This window comes from Syngnathus acus, chromosome 12 (genome assembly GCF_901709675.1).
Source record: "Syngnathus acus chromosome 12, fSynAcu1.2, whole genome shotgun sequence".
Classification (NCBI taxonomy): domain Eukaryota; kingdom Metazoa; phylum Chordata; class Actinopteri; order Syngnathiformes; family Syngnathidae; genus Syngnathus; species Syngnathus acus.
In genome coordinates this window covers 929,320-943,619 of record NC_051097.1, presented here as the reverse complement: position 1 = coordinate 943,619, position 14,300 = coordinate 929,320, and the positions used below count along the sequence as shown (strand labels likewise).

Sequence of the window (14,300 nt, the reverse complement as noted above, 5' to 3'; positions counted from 1 at the left end):
CATAGTTATATCTACTATACCTTCCGGACTATAAATCGCTCCGGAAAATAAATCCCACCAGCCATAGAATGGACAATAAACAAGAAAAAGACATAAGTCGCACCGGAGGATGTCGCATTTTTGGGGGAACTTTATTTGATAAAATCCAACACCAAGAACAGACATGTCATCTTGAAAGGCAATTTAAAATAAAAGTTGAATTGGCAACAACAGGCTGAACGGTACGGCATGCTAACGTTACGTTAACGTAATGCTAACTGAGAACGTGCCTGATGTAACATATTAAGAGTTATTCAAATAACTATAGCATAAATAACATTCTAACAAGTTTATTGAACCATCCGTGTCACTCCAAATCATTGAATTCAACGAAATCTTCATCCTCGGTGTCACTTATAAACAAGTCGGCTAACTCTGGAAGGAGAAGATGCAGCGCTTCTACGTGGCTTACGTCAGACTCATCGTCAGTTGCAGTTCCAATTATTCCACAGGCCTCATGCGGATTAGTGTGAAAATATCATGTGAAATGATATAATGTGTTAATAATTTCAATGTTAATAATTTCCCACATCTCTCTCTCTCTCTCTCTCTCTCTCTCTCTCTCTCTCTCTCTCTCTCTCTCTCTCTCTCTCTCTCTCTCTCTCTCTCTCTCTCTCTCTCTCTCTCTCTCTCCTCCCACCCCCTTCCTTAGCCTGATGTGTCAAATTTAGCAGACTACGTCCAAAAAGTGTACCACCCTTCTGTTCCAACATATTGTTAATTCTCTTCTGAGTTTTTTTTCCCACGGGGAAATTGTTGCGCTGTTGTTTTTTAATACAGTTCTATCACATAAGTGCCAATGTTGGGCTCGCTTTACCCTTCCTTAAATGTATGTGTTTAGTGTTTATAACACTGGATCATGTCTTTGGGCTATAAAGCGTTTACATTTGAGCATAGGTTGAGCATGCCACATCCATGTTTGCTAATCCACCTCTGAATCTGTCTTGTTGATGTGCACCAAACATGCAGACAGCATCCTAAATTGCCTAAACAGACAGAGCAATCGCAAAGAGATTTCTTTACAGTGAGTGAATGCACTCAATTGTTGACTTGTGAATTATTGTGGTGTGAATAATTTAATTTTCATGTACTACTATTTATCAACAGGTGAACTACATCCTGGAGTCACGGGCAAGCACCACACGGGCTGATTTTTTTGCCCAGAAGCAGAGGAAACTCAGCCGTCGGACAAGTTTCAGTTTCCAGAAGGACAAGAAGGCTGGACAGTAGAGGGACTCATTTATGCAGTTGTTATTTTGTCTGGAAATCTGTCGTCGAACACGCAGGCACGCATGCACGCACACACACGTATGTACGTACGTATGTTTGGTTGTGTGGAAAGCGTGGGACTGGGCTTTGCCTGTGCAAACTTGACCTCCCTCTGTTCACATAATTTTTCTCCAAGTACTCTGGCTTCCCCCCAGTCCAAAAACATAACATGTTTACTTCTTTTACCATTTTAAAAGTGAATGCAGGTTTGCCAGCTCTAATTATTTGGTCAGCTATCCTGGTGATCCTGAGCTGAGAGACGGTCCAGCCTGAGTCTCTCAGCTCAGGATCACCAGATCGCCAATTTAATATTGACTTACAGGATTAGCAGATGAATAAAACAGATGGATTGAGTCATATGTATGTAATAATAGGATACAAAATACAGGATACAAAAGTTGGCCAATTTCCTGCATGTTTTATGTCTTCCTGCTGCAACACACCAGATTTGAATGATCCGATAATCATCAAGGTATGCAGATGCTTGATTATGATCATTTGAATCAGGTGTATTGCAGTGTGGGAGACATAAAAAGACAGGAAACTACCACTTGAGGACCAGGATTGCAAGACCCTGGTCTTATGGGTGGCAATAGCTCATCTACAAACCGGATTCGGTTGAAGTTGGGAAATTGTGTAAAATGTAAATAAAAACAAAATACAATGATTTGAAAATCCTTTTCAACCTATATTCAATTGAATACACTACAAAGACAACATATTTAATGCTCAAACTCATAAACTTTATTTTATTTAAAAAATAATAATTACCGTTTTTTTCCATGTATAATGTGCAAAATTTAACTAATTTATTGTCCTAAAATCTTGGGTGCATATTATACATGGGTACAACAATTTTTGAAGAAAATCTCCCTCGAAATAAAACTTGAAATCACCTTTCTTCTGGTTTGTTGTCAATCGCGCATCGCATTCAGCCATCCTGCCCAACACACTTAGTCAGTAAAATTCATAATTGACGACACATCGTTTGATGCGATGATGCAATCCTTGATGGTGTGTTATTGTCAAATATTGTTTGTTTTTTAATCTCCATCGCAGACCGGATATCATACGGAGGCCGCCATGACAGTATGCGCAGAACGGATGCGCAAGACACGTCAGCTATATAAAGAGCGAGAGTTCAGTTTTCTTCCTATTAGTTTCAATTCACAGTTTAATTAGCAGTTTCAATCAGCAAATAACAAAATGCGTATTACAGGTAATATTTTATTTCACAACACTTTGCCTTGTTCCTTTCTTCTCTGCTGTTCACTTCAAACACGCTCCATACGAACACAATGCTCTCGTATCAGACGCTTGCTCGATCACCTGCTCGTTTGCTGTCACAATGTACCCTACACAAATCCGAAACATTTCTCCGCTATCGAGTTTGCTAGCGCATGCGCAGTGATACTGACCGGCAGAATAACATCCGGTTGTTCCCAAAGATGATCTTTTTTCTGAAATAATTTTACGTTTACGGACTTAAGTAAGAGTAAAAATTTGGGTGCGTATTATACATGGGTACAGGCTTTTTTCCAGCATCGACATGCCATTTTTAGGGTGCGTATTATACATGGAAAAAGACGGTAATCATTTTCTGTATACAAATTTAATTTGGTGTTCAAAATCTCTTTTTTCAAACTTGAGTCTTGAAAAAGAGGGGGTCGTCTTATAATCGGGTCGTCTTATATTCGGGCCAATAGAGGCTTTGCAGCTGACGTCATCAAGCTACCCACATTAGCTTGGCGGCCATCTTGGCGGTCAACTTTTCAGTGCCGGTTAACGACTCACACACGCTTTCTTGTTATATGAGCTTAAAAATGCCGGATACCTGCTGTGCTGTTGGATGTAGCAATAGACGAGGCGATAAACCAAATCTTAGCTTCTATAGATTTCCGGCGAACATGAAAAAACGTGATAAATGGATCGCGGATATTCGTCGTGAACGATGGAAACCTACGATTTACACAAGGATATGCAATGAGGACTTCATATCAGGTATGTAAACAAACTATTCACCCCTGATTTGTTTCACAAAATGTGAAATAATACAATATGGGATGATACAAATATGATTGTTGAAAATGCTGGGTGCATTTTTAGAAAGGCAGCAAGAGCAGCAAGGCAGGGAATGGGATGATTTCTTCAGTTCACCCCCCCGTTTTTATTTTGTGTTTATTTTTTCATGATGCTTCATCTGATTGGCTTGAAAACGTTATCAATGTAAATATTGAACTTCATATTGGAATTGAACAATTAATTCTCGAGTGAATGCATTAGGAAATTTCCCCAAAAATTATTATGAACCTTGTGAAACAATTTTTTTTTAATGTAGCATTTTTTAACAAGAGGGTTTTTGTTACTTCATTTGGCACAAGGTAAAATCTACATTGGTAAAGTTTTCAAGCCATTGGCACAAGGTTAAAATTTTTATTGGTTAAGTTTTCAAGCCAATCAGATGTGGCATCATGCAAAAATAAACAAAAAATAAAAATGGTAGCAACTTGAACAGACAGGTACAGTATCTGAATGATTTCACTCTATTCAGTTTTTTAATATGTCAAGTTATGAAATGCCATTACAAAACAAATCGACGAGGTAATTATAAATATCTGGATATGAGCGTTCAGGCAGGTCGGCTGTTGCAAAATGCTCGGGCGATTTTAGCATGCTTCTCGGTAAAAGGTACGGATCAACTTCTCTCTGTAACGTTTCTTGGAGTCTTCATCCAAATGCCTAACTTCGTTGGATAGCAAATCAGCCATAATTCGTTAGAAATCGGTGAAAACGTAGCGCAGAAATCAGACAATCCATACAAACACGTAGGAACGAGCCGACGAGTTGACCGCCAAGATGGCGGCATAACACAAAATCACGTGATAAAACCACGTGACTGCAAAGCCTCTATACAACGAAGTCTGATTATTTGGGGCATCGTTCGTTCGCTGTCTAGCTGGTGAAAAAGTAGAAGCTTCGGAGTAAGGACAGAACATACACATAGCAATAAAACAAAAGCATTATATCAGAGAGATGTAAAAAGAAAGAAATAAAGAAATCATCAATAAAATGGGTTTTTTATTGTCAGTCTACCTTAGAGACATATAGAGATACATACGGTCCGTAACTTACAGGATGCGAACTTCAAAATAACTTCGCTTTTTTTATTTTTTTATTTTATAGACGTTTTTGTATTTTTTAGTTTTTTTTGTTCAACTTATATGACGTTAACATAACGCATATATGGCGTTGGCCTTCTCACATGATCATTTCAGTGATCGTTTGCCAGCAATCTCGTCCTTTATCCACACAAGCAAAAGGCATTCCATCTCTTCCAGGGTAGGGCTGCGACATTTACAGATAATGGTGATCCTCTTCGATAGCTTGACTGCTTTGAGGGCTTCCTTCTGCTTAACGATCGTCGAAATTGTTGACATGTTGCTACGGCCATATTGTTTCGCAATCTCACTCACACACTCTTCGCTCATATTTTCTGATATATATAAATAATTTTACGTTTACGGACTTAAGTAGGAGTCAAAATTTGGGTGCGTATTATACATGGGTACAGGCTTTTTTCCAGCATCGACATGCCATTTTTAGGATGCGTATTATACATGGGGGCGCATTATACATGGAGAAAACGGTAACTTAGAATTTCATGGCTGCAACACGTGCAGTAGAAGTTGGGAAAGGGCATGTTTACCACTTCATTACATCAACTGAAAAGTGGACTCATCAGACCACAAAACACTTATCCATTGTGCATCAATCCATTTAAAGAAGCTCGGGCCCAGAGAACCCAGCGGCATTTCTGGATGTTGTTCATAAACGGCTTTTACTTTGCATGGTAGAGTTTTAACCCACACTTACTGATGTAGTGACGAACTGTATTTACTGACAATGGTTTTCTGAAGTTTCCTGAGCCTATTTGGTGATATCCTTTACACACTTATGTCGGTTTTTAAGACAGTGCCGTCTGAGGGATCGAAGGTCATGGTCATTCAATCTTGGTTTCCAGCCGTGGCGCTTACGTGCAGTGATTTCACCAGATTCTCTGAACCTTTTGATGATATTATGGACCGTAGATGTTGAAATCCCTAAATTCCTTGCAATTTTGCTTTGAGAAGTGTTATTCTTAAACTGTTCAATTATTTTCTCACGCAGTTGTAGACAAAGTGGTGAACCTCGCCTGATCCTTGCTTGTGAATAATAATAATAATAATTCATTCAATTTATATAGCGCTTTTCAATAACCCAAAGACGCTTTACAGATAACAAAAAAAATGGGGGGGAGGGTACGTATGGGGGGGGGGGAGACAATGGGATATAGTTAATAACAGGACATCGGTCAGCAGTGCAAAGGAGATGGATGGAGGAGCAGGAGGGGCGGAAGCGGAGGTTGTTGAAGTTGGCAGTACGGGAGGTGGGGGTGACGGGGGGTTGGTAGTCCAAAAAGAGGAGATGGGTGAGCCATCGGGGAAGTGCCGGTCCAGATGTTGGACCAGATGGACCAGATGGTGATGCCGGTCGACCTCGACTGCACCCGCTCGAACGGCAGGCCCCAACGCACCACGGCGGCACACAGCAGAGCCACGGTTGGCGAGCCCGCAGGGAGTGGAGCCCGCAGGGAGTGGAGCCCGTCGCCCGAGAACGCCAGACGGAAGGCCAGAGAGCCAGGCCAGAGCTGCCGTAGAGTCCACAGCAGGCGGCCACAGGCTCAGAGTCGGGAGGCAGGAGGGTCCGGTGGTGGTTTTGGCCAGTTGGCTGTTGGCTAGCTGGCTAACGTAGCTGGTAGTCCGAGGGAGAGGAAACAGATAGGTGAGAGCGGAGCTGCGGGAATGCGAAGTGGACGGAGGACAACACGAGAAAAATAAAAGAAGAGACGGGTGCACTGAAAACAGGAAAACGAAAAACAAGTAACGGACACGGTCCGGGACAGAAGCGGCAGTCAACAAGTTTGACGCCAGCGTGCTCTAACCCGGAAGACAACAGACGGTGGGGGAGGAGACGATGAATGACTGAGCATGTTTAGGGAGGCTCCTTTTATACCCAATCATGGTACCCACCTGTTCCTAATTAGCCTGATCACATGTGGGATGTTCCAAATAGGTGTTTAATGAGTTTTTCTCAGCTTTCTCAATATTTTTTGCCACCTTTCCCAACTTCTACTGGACGTGTTGCAGCCATGAAATTCTAAGTTAATTATTATTTTGCAAAAAACAATTAAGTTTATCAGTTTGAACATTAAATATGTTGTCTTTGTAGTGTATTCAATTGAATATGGGTTGAGAAGGATTTTCAAATCGTTGTATTTTGTTTTTATTTACATTTTACACAATTTCCTAACTTCAACTGAAACCGGTTTGTACAAAGCGGGCATGTTTACCACTTCGTTACATCACCTTTCCTTTTCATAACACTCAATAAACGTTTTGGAAGAGAGGAGACTAATTCTCTTAGCTTCTCATGTGGAATTCTTTCCCATTCTTGCTTGATGAACCGCTTCAGTAGTTCAACAGTCCGGGATCTTCCCTGTCGTATTTTACGCTTCATAATGCGCCACACATTTTCAATGGGAGACAGGTCTGGACTGCAAGCGGGCCAGGGGAGAACCTGGACTTTTTTACTTTGAAGCCAGGCTGTTGTAACACGTGCAGAATGTGGCTTGGCATCATCTTGCTGAAATAAGCAGCGGCGTCCATGAAAAAGATGTCGCTTGGATGGCAGCATATGTTGCTCCAAAATCTGTATGTACTTTTCAGCATTTATGTTGCCTTCACAGAAATGTAAGTCACCCATGCCATGGGAACTAATGCACCCCCATACCATCACAGATGCTAGCTTTTAAACTTTGCGTTGATAACAGTCCAGATGGTCCGCTTCCTCTTTGGTCCGGAGGACACGACATTCAGTGTTTCCAAAAACAATTTGAAAAGTGGACTCATCAGACCACAAAACACTTTTCCATTGTGCATCAGTCCATTTTTTTTTTTTCATCAGTTTGTGCCTTCTTGTTTTTGTTTTGAGTCGCCTACTTGTATGTCTCGTCACCGTGGGATGGAGGAAACGGAATTTCGGTTTCTTTGTGTGTCTTGACATATGAAGGGATTGATAATAAAGCTGACTTTGACTTTGATTTTACATGAGCTCGGGCCCAGAGAACCCGGCGGCGTTTTTGGATGTTGTTCATAAACGGCTTTTGCTTTGCATGGTAGAGTTTTAACCCGCACTTACTGATGTAGTGACGAACTGTATTTACTGACAGTGGTTTTCTGAAGTTTTCCTGAGCCCATTTGGTGATATCCTTTACACACTTATGTCGGTTTTCAAGGCGGTGCCGTCTGAGGGATCGAAGGTCACGGTCATTCAGTCTTGGTTTCCGGCCGTGGCGCTTACGTGCAGTGATTTCACCAGATTCTCTGAACCTTTTGATGATATTATGGACCGTAGATGTTGAAATCCCTAAATTCCTTGCAATTTTGCTTTGAGAAATGTTGTTCTTAAAGGGCATGTAAAGACACTATGGGGTCCCAAAATGTATTTGATAAAGATGGACTTGTATTTTTGGAAACTGTTGTGAATTTTTGAATATAATTGCGACTTGACGAGTAATCGATGAAAAATCAATGGTTTGTATGTGATCGTAGAAGTCCATCCCGGAAATTGCCGAAGTGACTGTGACGTAGATTATAGGAGGCCGAGCGTTGCCGAGTTACTTAACCTATGTAAGCATAATGGCGGATACAGAAGATGTCGTCTGACGAATCTCCCTCAGATGATTCTTCACCTTCTGACGAAAATGAAGAAGAGTATGACTTCTTTCTTGGGGTACAAGGCCACCAATTTGAACCAGTGAGAAGTACCCCAGCGACTGAAGCATCACAAAACAAAGGCGCGGAAGGTGCAGCCTGATCGGGAGAAAGTCAATGGCTATATACTGATATTGTTTTGGGTGTCCAATTTAATAAATTCTAAGAAAGTTGCAAAGAAAATTTCTTTTAATAATATATTCGGCAACATCTTTTTTTATAGGGTAGAAAACAGTAGGAACATTCATTTTTAGGACTGGGAAACCCCATGAACGATTATTACTTTGGTGTGCTAATTCTTATTTTCCCTTTGCACACAGTATGTTACTACCGAAGTTACACCTATAGTTATAAGCCTAAACGTTTTTTATTTTTCAAATAACATAAAGGTAACATTTTCATACCCCAAGAATCTCCCTTTTGGCAATTGCACGGCTCTGTCTTGGCACTTTCGAGGGGGGGGGGTGAACTTGGGGGGGCTCCGTTGTCTCTATTATGCTTATATGTGAAGTATTGGAGACAAAACACCTGGAAATTGTATGGATCTTCACGCTATCAGTCGGTAAACAATGGGGGGAGTCCTATCATCTACGTCACGGTACCATGTGATCCAGAATGGCGCGGTTCATGACAGGGGCAGGAAAGATCAAGAAATACACACAAACTGACTGCGTTGGGCTCACGAATGCAATTTTATTTCAAATTCTATAATATTGTTTGGATACAGGTGAATATAATCAAACATTCTGAGTGGTTTTTAAAACATTTTAAAGGTGCCTTTACATTCGCTTTAAACTGTTCAATTATTTTCTCACGCAGTTGACAAAGTGGTGAACCTCACCCCATCCTTGCTTGTGAATGACTGAGCATGTTTGGGAAGGCTTCTTTTATACCCAATCATGGTACCCACTTGTTCCCAATTAGCCTGATCACATGTGGGATGTTCCAAATAGGTGTTTGATGAGTTTTTCTCAGCTTTCTCAGTATTTTATGCCACCTTTTCCAACTTCTACAGGACGTGTTGCAGCCATGAAATTCTAAGTTAATTATTGTTTGGCAAAAAATAATTAAGTTTACAAGTTTGAACATTAAATATGTTGTCTTTGTAGTGTATTCAATTGAATATGGGTACAATTTCCCAACTTCAACGAAATCCGGTTTGTAGTAGCACTTATGCTTGGGAGCCAGAGGGACACAGTTCAGCTCCTGCTGGGGATGAAATGCAAAAACAACCACAAAAGGTGCAACACTTTTTGTGTGTTCTTTCATTCTGACTTCTCCTCGAAGGCCTGCATATATGTATTACATCTACTTCTGTGTAATGTCTAAAGTACGCAAACATATACAATATAGTTTGTAGCTTTTTCCATCAAGAGTGTAAAATATTTAGCAGGAGAAAATTTTAAATAACCAGCAGTCCACCTATGGCATTTTGCCCTGTCATCATTTGTGTCTACTTAAGACTGATTAGGCTTTGCTTTGGTTAACAATCTTATCATATAATGGCTATCAAGAGTCTACACAACCCTGTTCAAAAGGTTTTTGTGGTATTAACTCTTTCAATGCCAAGCATTATTAGAAAATGTGACAACCCCTAAAATCCCGGCCGATTTTGAGCTTGTTCAGTCATCTTTCAAGGCCGACAGAATATTGTATGCGATGGCGATGTAAATATGGTTGTACCAAATGAAAGGTTAGACTCTGTTCTTTCATTAGAAATAAAAATATTATTCTACCTAATACTGTTCTATAGTTGTGACTATTTGAAAATAGATTGGTTTCACTCAAATCAGCAGACAAAATAGGGAGAAAAGGATTTTGGGTTTTGTGCAACCTGTATGTTCTGCAAAACTGTGACATCTCAACTTCCCTCCTATAAAACATGAACAAAAATAATGAAAATGTGTTTTTAATCGCTAAAACATTTATTTACATATACATACATGTACATATGCATACATATACATTTTAACATTTGACAACCTATTTACAAATTTTGGGCTACTTACAGAGATGTTTGTGTGCTAACATGCGTGTTTTGCTATTTATTATTATACAGTGCAGTTGTTATTTTGTCTGGAAATCTGTCGTCGGACACGCAGGCACGCACACACACACGTACGTACGTTTGGTTGTGTGGAAAGCGTGGGACTGGGCTTTGTCTATGCATACTTGACCTCCCTCTGTTCACATAATTTTTCTCCAAGTACTCTGGCTTCCCCCCAGTGCAAAAACATAACATGTTTACTTCTTTTACCATTTTAAAAGTGAATGCAGGTTTGCCAGCTCTAATTATTTGGTCAGCTATCCTGGTGATCCTGAGCTGAGAGACGGTCCAGCCCTATTGACTCAGAACAGGATTAGCAGATGAATAAAACAAATGGGTTGAGTCATATGTATGTAATAATAGGATACAAAATACAGGATACAAAAGTTGGCCAGTTTCCTGGATGTTTTATGTCTTCCTGCTGCAACACACCAGATTCAAATGATCCGATAATCATCAAGGTATGCAGATACTTGATTATGATCATTTGAATCAGGTGTATTGCAGCGTGGGAGACATAAAAAGACAGGAAACTACCCCTTGAGGACCATGATTGCAAAACCTTGTTCTTATGGGTGGCAATAGCTCATCTACAAACCGGATTTGGTTGAAGTTGGGAAATTGAGTAAAATGTAAATAAAAACAAAATACAATGATTTGAAAATCCTTTTCAACCTACAGGACTGTCTAAGAAAAGTAGAATATTGTGATAAAGTTCTTTATTTTCTGTAATGCAATTAAAAAAACAAAAATGTCATACATTCTGGAGTCATTACAAATCAACTGAAATATTGCAAGCCTTTTATTATTTTAATATTGCTGAATATGGCATACAGCTTAAGAAAATTCAAATATCCTATCTCAAAATAATAGAATATTTCCTCAGACCAAGTAAAAAAAAAAGATTTATAACAGCAAAACAAAATCAAACATTTGAAAATGTCCATTAATGCACTCAGTACTTCAGGGGTCTCAAACGCCACTCCTCGGGGGCCGCATTCCTACATGTTTTCCAAGTTTCCCTCGTTAAACACACCTGATTCAAATGATCAGTTCATCCTCACGTTCTGCAGGAGCCTGATAATTGAATCAGGTGTGTTTAACGAGGGAAACTTGGAAAACATGTCGGAATGCGGCCCCCGAGGATTGGAGTTTGAGACCCCTGCAGTACTTGGTTGGGAATCCTTTTGCACAGATTACTGCAACCAATGCGGCGTGGCATGGAGGCAATCAGCCTGTGGCATTGCTGAGGTGTTATGGATGCCCAGGATGCTTCAATAGTGGCCTTTAGCTCATTTGCATTGTTGGGTCTGGTGTCTTTCAGCTTCTTCTTCACAATACCCCACAGATTCTCTATGGGATTCAGGTCAGGGGAACAGTAATGCTATGGTCAGTACACCATTTACTGGTGGTTTTGGCAGGTGCCAGATCATGCTGGAAAATGAAATCATCATCTCCATAGAGCTTTTCAGCAGACGGAAGCATGTAGTGCTCTAAAATCTGTATTTTCTCTGGACTTGATGAAACACAGTGGACCAACATCAGCAGCTGACATGGCTCCCCAAACCATCGCTGACTGTGGGAGCTTCACACCGGATTTCAAACAACTTGGATTTTGCTCCTCTCCAGCCTTTCTCCAGACTCTGGCGCCTTGACTTCCAAATGAAATACAAAACTTGCTTTCATCTGAAAAGAGGACTTTGAACCACTCTGCAACTGTCCAGTGCTTCTTTTCCATAGCCCAAGTCAGACGCTTCTTCCATTGTCTTACAATAAGGCTATTGTAGCCCTTTTCCCAGACACGTCTGTGAACAGTGGCTTTTGATACCTGGACTCCAACTTCAGTCCACTGTCTTTGAGGCGCCCCCAAATTCTGAAAGCGACTCTTCTTCACAATGCTGTTAAGGCTGCGGTCATCTCTCTTGGTTGTGCAGCGTTTCCTGCCACATTTCCACCTTTCAACAGACTTTTTGTGGATGTGCTTTGAAACTGCTCTCTGTGAACAGCTTGCTCTTTGAGAAATTTCTTTTTGTGTCTTACCCTCCTGATGGTCCTCTGGACAGCAGTCAGATCAGCAAACTTCCCCATACTTGTGATTTAGTTTACTGAACCAAGCTGAGTGTTTTTCAAGGCTCAGGAAACCCTTGCAGGTGTTTCGAGGTAATTAGACGATTCAAGTGATTAGTTGAATACCCTACTAGTATACTTTTTCATGATATTATAATATTTTGAGATAGGATATTTGAGTTTTCTTAAGCTGTATGCCATAATTAGCAATATTAAAATAATAAAAGGCTTGCAATGTTTCAGTTGATTTGTAATGAATCCAGAATGTATGACATTTTTGGTTTTTTAATTGCATTACATAAAATTAAGAACTTTATCACAATATTCACATTTTCTGAGACAGTCCTGTATATTCAATTGAATACACTACAAAGACAACATATTTAATGCTCAAACTCATAAACTTTATTTAATTTTTCAAATAATAATTAATAATAATAAATAAATAATAATTTCATGGCTGCAACACGTGTAGTAGAAGTTGGGAAAGGGCATGTTTACCACTTCGTTACATCACCTTTCCTTTTAATAACACTCAATAAACGTTTTGGAAGAGATACTATATACCAGGGGTGGCCAACCCGCGGCTCGCGAGCCGCATGCGGCTCTTTGCCGGGTTTCATGCGGCTCCTTTACGTTCGGCTCGCGAGCCGCATGCGGCTCCTTTACGTTCATGTCAACATTTGTGGGTTTATTTGTTTGTTTGTTTGGTTTTGTGCGTGTTCGCTTCGCTTGAGTTCAATATGGTATTTTCGTCAAACGCTGCGTGTTCGCTTCGCTTGAGTTTAATATGGTATTTTCGTCAAACGCGCATGCGCATGAGGTGAAATCCCGCAAAGGAGGAGGGGCAAACCCATTCGGGGGGGGGGGATGTGCCTCTTTGCGGTACACAGTAAAAAAATGTGGCTCTTAGTCTCTGACTGGTTGGCCACCCCTGCTATATACTATTATACTATTTTTTATATATATATATATATATATATATATATATATATATACCGTAATCTTCGGACCATAAGTCGCGGTTTTTTTCATAGTTTGGGTGGGGGGGCGACTTATACTCAGGAGCGACTTATATATGTTTTTTTTCACAAATTTTTACTTGATCATTAACACATCACTTACTTACAAGTATAGTTGACCACTTCACATGTTAATTTTAGTATAGTTGATCACTTCACATGCTTTGATATCTTTATCTTGAACATATTCAAAACATGAAAAATAGAGAGAAAAAATCAAATAAAGTAATTAACACTTTAAAGCGCCATATACTCTGGACATGTCCTCTGTCACCAGGATGACATAAAGGACAAGAAATTTGATCGATGGATTTAATGATTTGGAGTGACACAAATAGTTTGATAATATTGTTGTTTATGTGATAGTTATTTAAAATATAGTTTATATATCGTTGTATGGGCCTGTGGAATAATTTGAACTGCGGCGCGGCACACGGCATTGTTGACAAAGGACGATCGATGGATTTAATGAATTGGAGTGACACAGATGGTTTTATAAACGTGTTATTTATGTAATAGTTTTTTTTAAATAACTGAATGTTACGTCAGGCCCGTTCTCAGCTCCTCGTTTGTGTTTGTCACGTTAGCATACCGTATCGTTTAGCCCAGGGATGGGCAAACTACGGCCCGCGGGCCACATCCGGCCCACGGGACCGTTTAATCCGGCCCGCCAACCCTGAATTAATTGTATTATTAAACTTTTTTTTTTGTCATTTTGCCTGCAATGACTGCGTTTCCCCAGTAGATGGGGAACCGCTCGCCTGCGCATTTACTGCCGGAAGCCGTGTCAGAAAGCTCGGTGCACACTCACAAGTGCGTGTACGTACTCAGTAGTACGGACATGGCGCACTCGCGCTCTATTTGTATCAGTCCCCAATTTAGAGCGTGGGCTGTGACGACAGCATTCTTGTAATTCGCGCGCTGAGCTTTCAGATACAGTTTTACGCTAAAGCCACCCACAAACCTTCCCCTGGAATCCTTCTATTAAAATGAGTCGCCCAAGGAAAAGCAAGGTGGACACAGTGCCGAGTGTTTAAAAAAGAG

At 40.4% G+C, this 14,300-nt stretch overlaps 1 protein-coding gene and 2 long non-coding RNA genes across 9 annotated transcripts in view; 2 read left to right on the top strand and 1 right to left on the bottom strand.

Moving 5' to 3' along the window:
- The window catches only part of mapkap1 (MAPK associated protein 1), a 75,193-nt gene extending 73,521 nt beyond the window's left edge, over window positions 1–1,672 (top strand). For all 7 annotated transcript variants that reach the window (XM_037265833.1, XM_037265831.1, XM_037265829.1 and 4 more), the window contains one exon: window positions 1,147–1,672. In XM_037265833.1, the coding sequence (XP_037121728.1) occupies window positions 1,147–1,269 (123 nt within the window). In that variant the 3' untranslated portion in view covers window positions 1,270–1,672. The remainder of the gene's footprint in view (window positions 1–1,146) is intronic.
- Window positions 1–14,300, top strand: part of LOC119131444 — a 546,859-nt gene that overhangs the window by 323,041 nt on the left and 209,518 nt on the right. The gene's annotated exons all lie outside the window — the stretch shown is intronic.
- LOC119131441 lies at window positions 1,486–10,835 on the bottom strand. The gene is made up of 2 exons (XR_005099653.1): window positions 10,470–10,835; window positions 1,486–1,623 (listed from the first exon to the last, which is right to left on the bottom strand). It is a non-coding gene; the product is annotated as an uncharacterized LOC119131441 (long non-coding RNA).